Source organism: Rattus rattus, chromosome 2 (genome assembly GCF_011064425.1).
Source record: "Rattus rattus isolate New Zealand chromosome 2, Rrattus_CSIRO_v1, whole genome shotgun sequence".
Classification (NCBI taxonomy): Eukaryota; Metazoa; Chordata; class Mammalia; order Rodentia; family Muridae; genus Rattus; species Rattus rattus.
In genome coordinates, this window is record NC_046155.1 from 211,503,768 (window position 1) to 211,519,714 (window position 15,947).

Genomic DNA, 15,947 nt, shown 5'->3' on the forward strand with positions numbered 1-15,947 from the left:
TTAAAGGGTCACAGCATTAGGAAGGTTGAGAACCCCCGGAATAGACTGAAAAATTCATGAGCAGGGTATCAGTGGATCAGCGTGTGTGGGTGGCCTTCTGTTTTTAAGATGGCCTCTTTCTGCTGATCCCTCATGTGCCGTGGAGGAGTAAAACTGCTCCTCAGGGCCAGAGGAGGCTAGCAGCTCCTTTAATGTCTTGTCTGAGTGCACTAAGATCAGTCATGAAGATGGAACCCTCATGACTTGTTAGGAGGCTCCACCTCCTAATACATGGTTAAGCCCATGGCCAAGAGAGACAAGGGTGTCCAGTTTCTCCATACCTACTCAGTATCATGCTTGAAGTCGTAGCAGGAGCAGTGAGACAGCTGAGAGATCAAGGTACAAGTAGTAAAGGAAGAAGTCAAAGCATCTTGATTTGCTGTGATTTTATACTTAAATCACTAACACTTAGCAGGAAACTCCAGCAGATAAGTACCTTCCTCAAAGTACAGAATCCCTCCAGGGATACTCCCCTCCCTCCCTCCCTTCTCCCCCCTCCCTCCCCTCCTTCTCCTCCCCTCCCTCCCCCCCCTCCCCTCCCCCATCCCCTCCCGTATATTTTTGTTACAAATGTACTGTTATTTCCTCCCAAAACCAACAACTAAGTTTTGTTTACTGAATATTTCTTTTTTACTTTGTAATATTTTCCCCTTTGCTTACCCAGCATGCCCCCCCAGCCCATTCCTGAGTTTTTCTAACTTTTTGAGTTTAATACTTAGAAATACTGCTTTTTCTGGCTCTTAATCTCACCTTCTAGTATTTTCTGTAGCGTTGCAGTTTATTTTGACTTTGGAATTTTTCATGAGTATGATTTAGAATTTGGACATGTGGGGAGAATCTTCCTTTTTTTCAGAATCCCAGTTTTTAGTTACATTGTGCTAAGAATGGGGTCTAAAGTAGGGATTCTGCCGTGTCTAAGACTCACTTAAATTAAACCAGGCTATCTGGTCAGCATGGGTACGCATGGCATTCTTTTCTTTATACAGCTTTGGATCTGTCCTTGATCCAATCAAGTCTGTCTGCCTCTTGTCTGTGCGGTTTAACAGCATTGACTACTAAGTGTGTTAAAACGGCTGTATTCATTTCATAATTTGCCTTAGTATTCCTGTAAATTTATATTTTCTGAAGTCTTAGGCTAGATCATTAACTTCAGAATTACATATTGTTGGCAGTTTTCCTGATCATTTGTTATACCTTAAATCCATTTTATTAGATCCCATTATTACTGTAGGGAGTAGTGAATTTAAGAGGTTTTCTCATAGCCCAGATGACTATGACTTTTCTTGTTCTTCCTTGGGAAGTGTCTATCTTTTAGACACACTGATTTGAGTTCGCCTCTCCTGTGCGTGTGTCAGTGTGTGTATATAGATCTCTGACCTAGCTTTAGAAACTACCAAGTAAACGCGTAGCTGGTCTTGTGCGATTGCTTCTGTTGTTTGTAGAGAGTCAGTTTGTTGTGCTTCCCCAAAGCAGAGCTTAGACAGTACCCAAGGCTAAACGCTGCAGCTCACCTCTCATTCACCAGGAATTAAGCTTATTGGGGAAGCATAAGAGTCTCGAAACTTTATGAGAGTATTCATTTATATTCTCTTTTTCCTTAATATGGGATTGTATAACATGCTATTTTAAGAAGAAACTTTTGAAGACAGTAGGTCGTAAGTCAGCATTACAGCAGCTGTGTTAAGGGAATGCCTTATTCTTCTCAGGTACAAAGCGAAATAGAACAGGGCAGACACTCCTGCGGCTGTCCTGCAGCAGACGTTAGGCACCGACAGCTCCTTGAGCTGTTGAGCAGGACTTAAATCTGACGTATTCACCTCTTCCTAGTAGATGTTGGAGTAGTGCAGAAGCTACATGCTGGATCTCCTTGTTGCAATTAATGTTTCTTTCATCTAATTTTCTTCTCACTGTGGTTGCTTGGCAACCTTAATTTGGATGTCTCCTCAGACCTACTGTTTGCTCTTCAGGAGTGGAGTGCAGAGGTTGGCGAGCCATAGTTGGGTGCTCTCATGCTTCCTGTCTAGTGCTGGCCTCAACTCCTGGGTGATGTGTTGAAGCTGCCCATCTGTGCGTCTGCAGATCTACACCGGAAATTAGTGTCTGAGTGCTGCTTGAGGAAGTGTGTGTGTGTGTGAAACTAGCTGTTAGTGAATTTTTGAGCAGTTGGGAAAGGCACATCCAGCCCAAGGCATGCAGGGGTTTTTGTGGCTTGGGAGAAAATTGTATTTCTCTCGTCTTCCATGTCTGTATGGACTGTGTCTGGTTCTCAGTTCTCAGGTTCTATGACATGCCAGGAGAGAGGACCTAATCATTTCTCCCCCACAGAGGTAGAGGGAGCCTTTAGGTAACTGACACCAACCAGGAGCATACGGTGCTGCACACCTTTAATCCCACTTCCCTGAGAGGCAGAGGCAGGCCTGTGAGGAGTTCCAGTTTAGCCAGGGCTATACAGAGAAACTCTGTCTTAAAACAAACACAAAGAAAAGAGACGTGGGCAACTGTAGGAAATCCACATGGGATGTCTAGATTCACACGGTCTTTATAGAACAGAGAAGATTTGGAAGACCTCAAATGCTGGTATAAGATTGAAACTAACCCCAGAGCGAAGGGGCCGGGAATAGTGGGTCGGAAAAGGCCAAGATGCCAGTTAGGATTTGGAAAATGTTAGCTGTGTTGTTGCAGTAGCGGAGGGGTAGGTGTTAAAAATTTACTGCACTGGTCCACGCACGGATGGCCCGTGTGGGTGACAGTTATGTGATTTGTTTGAGGCACTGGGCCACTTGGGCAAGTCGCAGTCTGCATTACCTATGAGTGTTTTTGTCACTGAAGAGTCCATCTTTGACTGTCTGATGTGACGCTATAATATTGAATATCTTTAATGTTAGGAAACTTAATTCTGTAAGATTGGTTTGTCCTAACTGTCATCTCTTCTCATTAGATCACTCGGCATAGAATGAACATTCAGGATATCTGTAATGCACTCATATACATACATATTATATATTATTTTTACTGGTTTTTAACTGTATGTAATATGTCCATTTCTATATACCCATCAATATTCATTCTTCCCCATGTGTGTAGAAGAGAAGTGGATAGTGAAAAGAACACACACACTTTTCTTTCTCTCGTTCTCGTTCTCGTTCTCGTTCTCTTCTCTTCTCTTCTCTTCTCTTCTCTTCTCTTCTCTTCTCTTCTCTTCTCTTCTCTTCTCTTCTCTTCTCTTCTCTTCTCTTCTCTTTTCTTTTCTCTTCTGATATAGGCTTAACTATGTTACCAAGGATGGCCTCAAACTCCTGAGCTGAGGACGTTCTCCTCAGCCTCCCCCACCCAGTATCTGGCACAGTAGAATACATGTGACTTCCCTTACTGTTTTGTTTTTGGGTTTTTCTTTTTCTTTTTGGCTTTCTGTTTCAAAATTCTTTTTCTCTCAAGGACCCCTGAATCTGCCCCTTCTGCTCCGGAGCCCCAGGCTGAAGACAGCTGCCAAATAGACTGGCTTCCAACCTTTTGTCACCTTTGAAGTTGGTTTTCCTCTGAGAAAGGAGAGGCCAGCTAAGATCAACAGGTTGAAGAATGTCTCACACATTTGCCAGACTCCCAGAAGGTGGAAATGACAAGCGAAGGTTGGACACAGTGCATTAGACACTGTCTAAGCTCAGAGGGCCCGTGGGAATGGTTTGACAGTGCGCACTCAGTTATGTGCTCTCTGGCTTAGGAAGTGGTAGTTCACGGCGACTTCATGCATTTATTTCCTTCTATCCAAAGCTTACTGTATCTTCATGCATTTGCTTAGACTGTTAAGTACATTTCATTTACTGCCCATGAAAATCACTTTTATGTTTTATTCTAAATTATCATTTGATAAATTGAATTACACACAATTTACACAAAATTTAAATCTTACTTCCGAGGATTGTTATTTTTACTATTATTTTTGAGAAAGGATTTCAAAATATATCTAGCCCTGATTGGCCTAGAACTCTCCATGTTGTCCAGCTTACAGAGGTCGGCCTGCATCTGTCCGAGTGCTGAGACTAAAGGTGTGCACCACTGTAACCAGTGAGGATTAAGGTGTGCACCACTGTAACCAGTGAGGATTAAGGTGTGCACCACTGTAACCAGTGAGGATTAAGGTGTGCACCACTGTAACCAGTGAGGATTAAGGTGTGCACCACTGTAACCAGTGAGGATTAAGGTGTGCACCACTGTAACCAGTGAGGATTACTACCTTTTTAATAAAGACCACATCAGCTTTCATCTCCTTCTGTTGTTTAAGTGACATATGACAACCTGTTGGTACCAGAGCTTAAGCTGTGCAGACTTTAGGGTCTTCTGGGTTTTTGCTGTCTCCGCACACTTGGCTGTAGGAGTCTTTATGCTGCTGCTGCAGAAGTCATTTACATACTCCGTGTGCTAAAACAGCAGGGCTCTTTCCTGTAAGGAACAATACAGTGAGGTTTATTTGAAGTCCTGGGGATAGCCGGAGGTTGTGTTTACTTTCTGTTGACTCTTTGTAAGTCTTGGGCAAGTGACTTCCTGCCTTTTCTTCTATTCTCAGATTCAGTAAGAATGAAAATATTTGCTTCTTGTATTTCTAGGATTGAGCTGGATCTTCTAGAGCTTGTAAATCGGAGTGTAGTTTTGAAAGTTGGAGAGTATGGAAGTGGGGAGACTTGAGAAGCATGGGTACGCTTGTATCTGGAGTGAGGTTCACATTCCCCTCTGGCCTGTGCGAGCTTTCCCACGTGTTGACTTTGTCTGAGAATTGAAGGCATTGTTTCAGCCCACACTGGAATGTCACAACCATTCCTCCTGATTAATGAGTAAGGCAGTTGGAGAGCAGGCTGTCAGCAGAGGACAGAGTGCCCCAAGGTCTCTGTACTTCTCAGACTGATTCTTATATTCGCTACCCTTGCCTGCAGGTGTATCTGTCTACTTTTGCCTCCTCACGCTGGCTTTCACACTACAGTTGTGCCCCTTAAGTTAGCGACATACTTTCAGTGGATCTAGAAGTTGCTGCGATACTCTAAAAACCCCACGTAGATGGGTGGGCGTGGGCGTATGTATTTACATCCAGCTCACATGCTGGGAATAATTTATGTGCACGTTTAGAATTCCAGTGACTAGATCCAAATGTAGTTCTCTGACCATTTACTCCTTAGGTTACAGAAAAGGTTTAAGGTGGTAATTGTGTCGAAGACTTGATTTCTTTTTAAAAGTGGCAAGGGGTGTCATGCCGTGGAAGTGGTAGAAGCTTCTGGTTTCACTTCAAGAATTCAAAGAACCTACAGTTGTGGCAGCTGGTCTTAATTACACCACAAATAGCTGGTCACTGGGGACTGTTAGGTGTTGACCCTAGGCTATCTTCCCTCCCCTGTGCAAATGAAATGATCTCATCCTACACATCCTGAGTTGTCTGCTCTCCTATAAAGTTCCCGGTCATATGATCTATCTTTTTGTGTTCCTCAGCTACATGACTCTGGTCTGTCACATCTGATTCCCATCCAGCTCACATACTCTTGGTGTGTTCAGTCATGATTTGAATCCAGCTCATGTGCTGTTAGTGTGTTCAGCCTTGCCTGCAAGAGATCCTACTTCTTTTGTTTCCAGACTGATGGGATTAAGGGTGTGCCCGGCTACTTTATAGACTTCATATCCTTCTCTCCTAAGATATCTGGATAGCATTTGTGTTCCTAATCTCATCTTTCCTCTCTTCACTGCTTCTTCAGTGCTTAGGAGCAGTTGGCTGACGTGTAGAAATTCCTCCAGGCCTTACTGAGTGAAAACAATTCATTATATTTCTGCAGAAGGCTGTGTAGGCCCAGGAGTGAGAGCATTTTACAGAAGGGAGCCCCCAGGAGTTGGCAGCCTGCAGGGAACTGTGAGAATTCTTCACTTTTCCTGAAGTAGTAAATCTCTGACTGGGTTGGGCTTAGAAGGGTGAATCAGTTATGCCTTATTCCAACTTTCTTTCTTTAATAATGTCTCCTCTTGGAAGGATGATTTTGAATTTTGAGTAGTCATGCAGGTCTCTAATACTCTTTGCACTTTGGGTTTTAAAATACCAGGAATTTTTTTTGGGGGGGGGGCAATCGCTGCGTTTTGAAAGCAATGAACTTTCCATTTGAAAGTAACTTAGAGTTGTGAGTTTTTGACCCTTTCTCCTAAAGAGCCTTTCTCCTGGCACTGTGTTGAGTCTGTGGTGTTAGCTTTGCCTGTGCCCATCTGTTGGTAGTGAATGATGAAAAGAGCTATCATGGAGGACAAGACTGTTCCTGGTAGGAGGAGGAGACTGACTGTAGGTATGAAGGAGAGCATAGCTAGAGACAGGGGCATCTGGGACAGTCCAGAGTGAGCCTGACCCTGACCCTGGCCATGTTAGGAGACTGGGGAGGGGAGAGCCAGGGGTCAGGAGAGTAAGGGTAGACAGAAGGGCCCAGGAACCAAAACAGCTGGATTTTATAGGGAGGGAGCCCAACCTCTGGGCTGGAGAGTTCAGGGTAGATTTGGGGGTTGCCAGCCATACCTTGTAACTACTGATGGGACTGAAGGATTCTGGGAGAAACTGGCATCACAGTTAACCATTTGCCCTGGGTTTGAGACCTAACTGGTTGCCATTTCTTTGGGATATTTTTCTCTTTAAAAAATGAAGAACCATTTAAGTTATACTGGGAAAAGTCAGAATAAAATTGGTAAAAGTCTACATAGGGATGTTTTTCTATCTCTATGGAGGGATTAAACAACTTCAAATTCTTGAACAGAGACTATCAAACACTAACAAAAAAAATGCCAGATTTTTGTCCAAATTTATCATGCGAAGTCCTTGATGCCATCTTTCATGCAGCAACAGAATGCTTTAGGAAGACTTTCCTCTTAACGTCTATAGAAGGAACGGTATATTAGATAGAGCAGTATATAAGACTCTACTAACACGACACCAAACACCACCAGCTGGCTTTATGGGGTCAGTGTTGCCATTTTTGAGCTAAGCATGCTTACTTTGGTGGCTTTAACTAGGACTAGTGCCATTATTCAAAGTCACTGAATACATTACTACTAAGTATAGCATCAATAACTTAGTTCTTCACTTTGTAATCTTTTTTTTTTATTGGATTTTTTAATTTACATTTCAAATGTTATTCCCTTTCCCAGGAAAGCCCCCTATCCCATCCCCCTCCCCTGCTTCTATAAGGGTGCCCCCCCTCCCCGACATTCCCCTACACTACTGTGTAATCTTACTGAGAGGTGCATTACCATCCATGGGACAGGCTGCAAAGAAGGAAATGTACAGCCCACCTCCTGCCCTTTGAGGCTGCTTTCTGACGTTTGGTTGGTGTGAATTTCAGTGTGGCAGCGGCTGGGTGAGAGAGAGAGTGTGTGTGTGCATTCTCTCATACCTCACCACTAAACTATATATAATAGCTTGTCTAGAGATCAGAGTTACGTGTGTGTTTTCAGTTCTAAATCCTAGTTTATATAACATTTTCTATAATTTGTTTTATCACCAGATTTAAATAAACTGGTGGCTCCTTACCTTAAATGTAGCACATATTAAAGTTAGGTTTTTAAAGTCGTTTAAGACTTCGAATTAGTTCTGGCAGGGTTACAACTTCTATTTTGACACTGTCTCTCTCTCTCTCTCTCTCTCTCTCTCTCTCTCTCTCTCTCTCTCTCTCTCTCTCTCTCTCTCTCTCTCTCTCTTTCCCTGGAGCTGAAGACTGAACCTAGGGCCTTGTGCTTGCTACACAAGCACTCTACCACTGAGCTGAATCCCCAACCCCCTGTTGATAGTTTTCTTAAAGATGATTTTATCAGTGTTGATCTTTCATCTTTTTCTTACCCATTTCTAGATAATTAAATTATTTTGCATGCTTATTTAATTGGTTAGAATGGAGGTGTTTTTTTTTTTTTTTTTTTTGTCTTAGGAGATGGAAGGATATTCTGTTCAAAATATATTTTTTAACTTTTCCTTGCAATCTGGTTGTTCCTAGGTATCTAAAGGGGGTTGGTTCCAGAACCTCCTCAAGTACCCAGAGCCACACAATATAAATTTATTTCTGTAAAATAGCCTTGTATTTTTGATATGCACATCCTCCTGTAGACTTGAACTTACTGCTGGATCACTTAGAGTTTATAACACAGTGTTGATACAGTGTAAGTACATATTACATTGCATCGCTTTAAAAATGAGGACAAAGGAAGATGTGTGTTCAGTCAGATGTACCTTTTCTTCTCCAAATAGGGCATTTCTGTAGGCGTCTTCAACTGGGAGGAATTTTTTGAGTACTTGAAATAACCTTTTTTCAATTTTTTGAATTTTCATCAATGATCAGGGAAAAATAAATGACTTATTTACTTGTAGAGTTATGTTTTGAACATATAAAAAAAAAAGTCGTTGGCTCTGGTTTCCTTTCGCCAGAAGTTGAATGAGCTTTAGAAACAGATTGGGGACAGGTGACTCATTGGCAGGAAAAGAATTCTGACAGTCCTGTCCCCAGCCTGGCCCTTTCCCCCTTTGTACAGCTTTAGCTCACTTCCTCCGCCCCACAGCGATAGAGTTCTGTGGGCTCCGTGCATACCTTCGTTCTTGGCCTTTCATATTTGCAGTGTAGTTTTGAGCTAGTGTACAATGCATAGCTCTGGGGAGTAATGTATGGATTGCATTGTGTGCTTCCCGTCACTGGCCTCTTGGCCCACAATGACGGCCCTGTGGAGGGGCCCACACAGAGACAGGGATGGTGTTTGATAACTGCCATGGTGTGTGGCATCCTCTGCAATATGCAGGGTAAGCAGTTGCCCAAATTCCTCCAAGTTGGGGGGCCTCCAGAAATGTCCCATTTTGGCTTGAGTAACGAATGCCACAGATAACAGCACAGACCCAGAGCCCTGAGCTCACATCCAGCCTGCCTTCCTTTAGCTGGGGCCGAGTAAAGCATTTCTGAGAACACATCTAAATCAGCGTACTGTATCTTCTTTGCATGTCTCCAATGTATTATGCAGCTTCTACCAAAACAAACAAACAAACAAAACCAAAAATTCTGGGCTGGCGAGATGTCTCAGCCCGTACAGTGTCAGCACAGAGACCCAGAGTGAATCGCTAGCCATTGCTCCAATAGCCCTGTTAGAGCTGGGCAGACAGGCAGAGGATCCCTGGGATTTGCTGGTCAGAAGTTTAGCTGGACCCAGTGGGCTTCGGATTCAGTCAGAGACCTCATCTCCAGAAATGAGGATGAGGAAGACAGCACACACGTGTGCGTGTGCACCTCTTACCATGTGGTCACACATGCATGAACTTAAACAGATCAGCCCTACATACAGACACGTAAAATGTCTGATCCGTGCCTGGAGATTAGAGCGGTCTTCCCCACTGCGCCCTTCTTTCCCCTGGTTCTACAGCGCTGAGATGCTAATCGGGTTAGCAAGAGGCACATGGGGCATGTGAAGCTTGTTGGAATTTGATATAAAAATGAAATTCTGTTGCCAAATGTGCTTGGTAAGTTTTATGAGCTTTTCTGTGGCCATATTCAGGATTGAACCCAGGGTCTGATGGATGCTGTACCACTGAGGGGGTGGCCCTTTCCTGATGATGTGGTTTTATTGACTGATGGACGACTGTGCTACATCATCAGAACAGAGACTGACAAAGTTTACCTAAGTCACAGCGTAAGAACAGATCCGAAGCCAGGAAGTGCTTCAGCGCTGCTGCTGAGGTCTTAGTGAAGACCTGGCACGGCCTGAAAACCCCGGGTGTGGGTATAGCCTATTATTCTAGAGAAACGCAGAGTTCTCCAGAGGCAGGCTCTCATTTTACTAAGGAAAGGCTTACGCAGGCTTGTGGCTGTGTCGCCGATTGTGTCTGCCTGTCATCCAGAAAGACTGGACTCTGCACTCAACGCTGCCCGACACGAACCATTCCAGTGCTGTCCCGCTGGGTTTGAGGCAAGACATGCTTTTTCTTAAAGAACCTAGTCATGAACTCCATCAAATGGGAGGAAGCCAAGGAGTGCCAAGAAAGAACATCTAAATACTAGGAGGTTGGAATAGGTTTTATAGTAGGTGAAAATTCAGAGATTTGCCTAGAAGCACAGCAGAACGCTGCCGTTCAGAGATGAGTAGAAAAGCCTGGTTCACTGCTTAGGGAGCAGCTGCCAAGCCTCGCCGACCTCAGTTCAGGCTGCAGAGCCCACTCCTGCAAGTTCTTCTTTGACCTCTGTGTGTGCTTTGTGGTGCACACAAACCCCACACAAATGCAGTTGTTTTAAATCTAGAGAAAGAACTTTGAGGGTCCTCTTTATCTGGGCCCAAATCACCAAATTATAATGATAGCCCATGAACTAATTAATATATATATATATATATGTATATATATGTATATTTATATATGTGTTTGTGTGATTATCATTTTCTCACCTCATTTCCTTCCCACAATACCTCCCATGTCATCCTCCTCCAACCTCCCTCACCCTTCACACTCACCCAAAGCTCCTCTCAAGTGTATGGCCTCCTTTTCTTTGGTTGTTATTGGTATATGTGTGGAGGGAATAATTAGTCTTTCCTAAGGCTGACCTCCCTCATTGCTTATCCAGTGTCAGGTGGTCAGCCCCGAGATCATTTATGTACAGGCACACATAAGTGGAGTTGGACATGCTTATTTATAGGCATGTATACACTGACTGCTAATTTGTATACGTTGTAAACAGACGTCTTTCATTTCGCTTGATTAGCATTGCGCATTTGTAGTCCTTCCACCTACAGAATTGCAGTCGTTTATAAGAAAACACTCAGGGCACCCAGAACACTGAGGCAAGAGGATTTCACATTTGAGGCCAGCCTGAACTCAAACACAGAAAAACCTACCTCCCTAGACAGAAGCGTAAGTGTTACACTTAATTCTACAAAAGATATTCAGAAAAGCAGATGGGAAAACTGGATCATTTCAACTTCCTGTGATTTCAAAGGAGGTTGAATTAAATAACGGAAACTTTCGAATCGTATTTAACGCCAATTTATTTTTTAGTAGAGCTCAAGTTCTACACAGACCTGTGAATTCATGAAATGGCTCCTGTGTTTTATTAAACATGTTGCACACCTCAGTTAATTCTCTCAGCAACATCTTCAAGAGCTGCTCGATAGGTCACATTTTACTGTCCATTGAGTTCATTGTCCTTCCTAGTTGAATAAAAATTTCTTGACCATTTATGTTTTATTTGTCATTGTTTCTCCACTGGCTGACACGGGAGCTGACATCTATTGCTCGGCCAGTGTATTCAGCCTTCTAGCCCGGCAAACACTGCACCCATGTGTGAACGAGACAGGACTTAGCACCATAGTGACTGCCTGTTCAGTGTACGGTGGCTTCCTGTTTCATATTACGGATCTTACAGTGTCTCTGAGGAGAATTGAATTGATTCCACTAGGCTTAATGAGCACCAGAGTGAGAAGTAAGACCTCTTAGATACCTGTGTTCTCCACTTGTTCAGCCTAGGCGCCCTAGACTGTGGTTGGCTCTGTGGATATGCTCCTCCTAGCCTTTTAGGATAAAATGTCCAGTAGAGCTTGTGTCTGAGAGAGAAACTATTAGAAAGACATGAGTTTACTGGAATGTATTTACTCTATGACATGTATTTATGGACATTATCTTAGATATCTCTTTTAAATGTTCCTAATTTCGGGCTGGAGAGATGACTCAGCCGTTAAAGGCTAGGCTCACAACCAAATAAAAATATTCCTAATTTCGAGAACTGTAGCCAGTAGCTACACATTTTAATTTATTTCATGCTTGCATTATACCTTGTGTTACATTCTGTTATTCTCACAGCTGTGGAAACGTGGTGGAGTAAGGTGAATGTCTTGCCTTCAGTCACATATCTTAAGAAGTAGTGACGTATTTAGTTTTGTATACTGTAAACATGTAAACAGTAGAAACACATGTCTCCCATAGTAACTTAACCGTCAGCTGCTGATTGATAATCCACAGTGACAGACATAGCACGTTGCTTATGGAAATATAATTTGTGTGAACTTCTTTCATTTACTGCTGAAATAATAATCATTTTTGAAATGTTGTTATGAAACATTTAGAAGTACTAGATTTTATGCCCCAAGATCTCTGTCTGTCTGTCTGCCTGCCGCCTTTTTGTCTCTTTATCCCTTTCTCTCTCTGTGTGTAATTGCTATGCACTGCGTGAACAGATAGGTTTATAGTTTAATAATGGGGTGGCCGAGCCCCCTTTTCATTGGTGCCGCTCTGGTTTCACTGGCTGACTAGTTGTGCTGTCCGTAAGCCTGTCAGGAGGAGACGCCTGTCTGACTGACGCACAGTTAGGACATTCCTGGTGTTCTGCATCTTAACAGGAAATGAGAGTGCTTTGTCTCTGGCTAAACAGCAGACACTTCTTCTGTGTCTTCCTGGGGCCTTTAAATCTTTATTAGGTTTCCTAAAGATTGAGTATCCTGAAAATTAGAAATAAAAGTGTAATTTAAATGGAAAAAGCTGGTGTTGTATAAATATCTTACAATGGCAGCAACAAGGAAATAATAAAGCTTCAGTGCTGCCAGCAGTCAGGATCACAGGGCAGAGTTCATATGAGTTGTGTGAGGTCACATCAGTCAGGGTCACAGAGTAGAGTTCATAGGAGTTGTGTGAGGTCACATCAGTCAGGGTCATAGAGTGGAGTTCATAGGAGTTGTGTGAGGTCACATCAGTCAGGGTCACAGGGTGGAGTTCATAGGAGTTGTGTGAGGTCACATCAGTCAGGGTCATAGAGTGGAGTTCATAGGAGTTGTGTGAGGTCACATCAGTCAGGGTCACAGGGCGGAGTTTATAGTTGTGTGAGGTCTCATCAGTCAGGGTCACAGGGCGGAGTTCATAGGAGTTGTGTGAGGTCACATCAGTCAGGGTCACAGGGCGGAGTTTATAGGAGTTGTGTGAGGTCACATCGGATGTTTAGAACAGTCGTGAATCGTGTTCAGGTTTTGAGGGAGAACTTGGGATATAACGTTTTTATTCACATGAGTAGACAAGTACTCAGCAGTTTGCTTTTTAATTTCATTAGTAGTTAATGAGAGTAGCAATAAAGCAGAATGCATTTGGTTATGGATTTTAGAATCATACTTTGCATCGTTAGGACACGAGAAAATAAATACTTTATATTAATTTGTAATAAATTACTGGTGCTTTTAAAATAATCTTTTAACTTTGTCAGTATACAAAGTAGATTTTATTATGGCAGTTTTCTGAAAAGTTTGTCTGCTCTTCTCCCCACTTTGATCCCATTTGCTCCCACCGCAGCTCCCCACCTTCTGTTGTGCCCCATGTGTCCTCCTTTCCCACCAACCTCCTCCCTCTCTCTCCTCATGGCCTTTAGAAAAGTAAAGGCTTGCTCTGTCTTTCTGCAGAAACGCGCTAAGGGACAAGCGTTGTTTGACAGAGTATGTGAGCACCTGAACCTCTTGGAGAAGGACTACTTTGGACTTATATTTCAGGAGCATCCTGAGCAGAAAGTAAGTGATTTCAGCTTTATGACTTTATGTGTATTTTTTGTAAACAGTTTAATTTCAGAATAAATTTAACTCTAGTTTACATGACTATAAAGAGATTTTTGGCAAATATTTAAAAGTGATTATGTGAGAGGCTCACTAAAGCTTTTTGGCATTTTGGGTGTGTACCATTTATTATACGCAGAGGGAATGCAATGGTTTCTTAACTTGTTTGAGATTGAAAAGCTGATTTTACAATTATGGGAAAGCTTTAGCCTTGAATTCACAGTGGAATCAACTTCTGTAGTAAATTGTTGAGGGGAAAGGACTTCAAAACATACATTAAAAGATTCAATAGGGGGAAATTGATGATGTACTGTGAAGAATCTTTTAAGTAACACTGCCTCAGCCATGTCCTGTTTTTGCCTCATGGTGCTCTTAAGTGCAGAGGCCAGGTGGGCTTCTTTACTAACACAGATGTGCAAAACCTGTGTAGTATTGAAGAAGCTGAACCACAGGGAGCTGGGCGCCAGAGGCTTGGGAAGAAGTGTTTGTCTTGCTTAGAGGACTTGAGTGGCGTTGTGTGGGAAAGAACTGGAGTTTTCGTGACTGGGCTGTTGGCAAAAGAGGTGACAGGGCCAGCTCTTCTCAGGTGATGTTTGACCAGCCAGTGCTGGTCTGGTCTGGGAGTAGAGCTGCCGGATGTCAGGAGCGCGCTGAGACTTTTCCAAGACACAAGCAGGAGAGCAGGGTGGTTGATCTGATGTTAGTAGAAGATTCTTAGTTTCATGGGTAAATTAAGGATCGAAACATTAGCCCTTTTTGGCAGGACCAGGGCTAGCCTGTAGTCATCAACATTGTTAGGAAAAGCGCTTTTCCTCTTCCGCCTTACTTTTTGGGTGTCTAGATTTGGTGTGGGTGAGATGTTTACTGGAAGAGGGAAGAGTATGAGTTTGTCCAGAGTCACACCCTACAGAGGAAGCCCATTTAGTCTGTCAGATGGCCGCTGTGGACGGACTCACTGCGAGCATTCTGTTAGGATGTATAGAGCCCTGAGTTAGAGTGAAAGAGGGTTCTAATGTCAGCCTTCATATCTCAGCCAGTAGAACACAGGCGTCATGGGAGGAGGCATAGTATGCATGTTGTTATTTGCCCAAACAGTGCTATTGTTTGTATTTACAGATCCCAGTAACGGAATAAAGGGTTTTCTTTTTAAGCATGATAATTATATGCAAATTAAATTTTCCCAACTTGTTCAGCTTTAAATCTCTGATGTGTAATTAGGGGTTTAATTCTACCTTTTAAATTAAAGACAAATTGCATGCCTGCCTGTTGAAATGCGTGTGTTTTTATTAGAATTGTTTAGGGTGCTCTCCTCAGAAGCCAACATGGTCCATTGAGTAAACGGAGTGCCTTGTAAAGCAATAAATTACCTGGGAAGCAACTTGGTGATGGTTCCAATCAAGTGCTCTCGTCACCCTCAAAACTCAAAGGAGAAAGCGACTTGCCAGTTCGTCTGTCCGTCCGTCCTTCCTTCTTTTTTCTTTTTCTTTTTCTCTTTCTTTTTTTGAGATTGTGTATTGGTAGATTCATAGGAACATTTAATTTTCGTAAAATAATTGAGTATGTTGTAAATGCTTTCGTTAGTTACTGTTTTTCATTTAAACTTTTAGTATACATGTCTAGTCCCCACGCTACACCAGAGCCTCTGATCCCCAGACTCATCCATCTGCTGAACACTCCCGGTTTCAAAGCAAACTTTATCCTCCCGTTAAATGTCATCTGTCCCAGAAGGCTCACTCTGGACTCCTGTTTCTCCTTGCCTCTGAACAGTCAGGTGTCTGAGATCTTACCATCACTTAGGAACCTTTACTGCACACAGCAGTTTAATCCGCTACAGTTGGCATGAGTGTTCTCCTCAGCACCGACTCACGGCAGCTGTAGTCCGTGCATGCCAGCTTCTGCTTCCCAAGGGAGTTGCTGGTGTCTGTCAGCTCGTGCATACCATGCCTCGTTGGCAGTTCCTTTCCCTTACTATCTCAATGCTTGCCTTTCTAAACATCCTACTGTGAGAGGTCCTTCCCCCACCCATGGCCTCGCTACCATCCTTTCCCCAGCCCAAGGAGGTGACTTAGCAGTTTCTTCTATCATCAGCATATTAATATTAATACAAACCTTACGTGTGTTGCTTTTTCTCCTCATTACCCTGGTTGTATCTGGAAACAGGACGCTGAAGTGTAATGAAGTGGAGAGTTGTGTGGTGACGAAGGGGATGGCTCCAGTCTGGGAGGTTAAGAAGATGAGACTAGAGGTGGGTGGGAGCAGAGCTCAGAGGGGACAATTGTGTCTTTTCTAAGACAATGTAAGGCTAGACTGTAGTGGGATTACTGTGACCTTCTCAGTGACAGGAAGATACCAGTTACTGA

General features: G+C 43.1%; 1 protein-coding gene across 1 annotated transcript in view; it reads left to right on the forward strand.

Moving 5' to 3' along the window:
- The window catches only part of Epb41l2 (erythrocyte membrane protein band 4.1 like 2), a 162,922-nt gene that overhangs the window by 90,197 nt on the left and 56,778 nt on the right, over positions 1–15,947 (forward strand). The window contains exon 4 of the mRNA XM_032894906.1: positions 13,441–13,545. Coding sequence (XP_032750797.1) covers positions 13,441–13,545 — 105 coding nt within the window. The remainder of the gene's footprint in view (positions 1–13,440; positions 13,546–15,947) is intronic.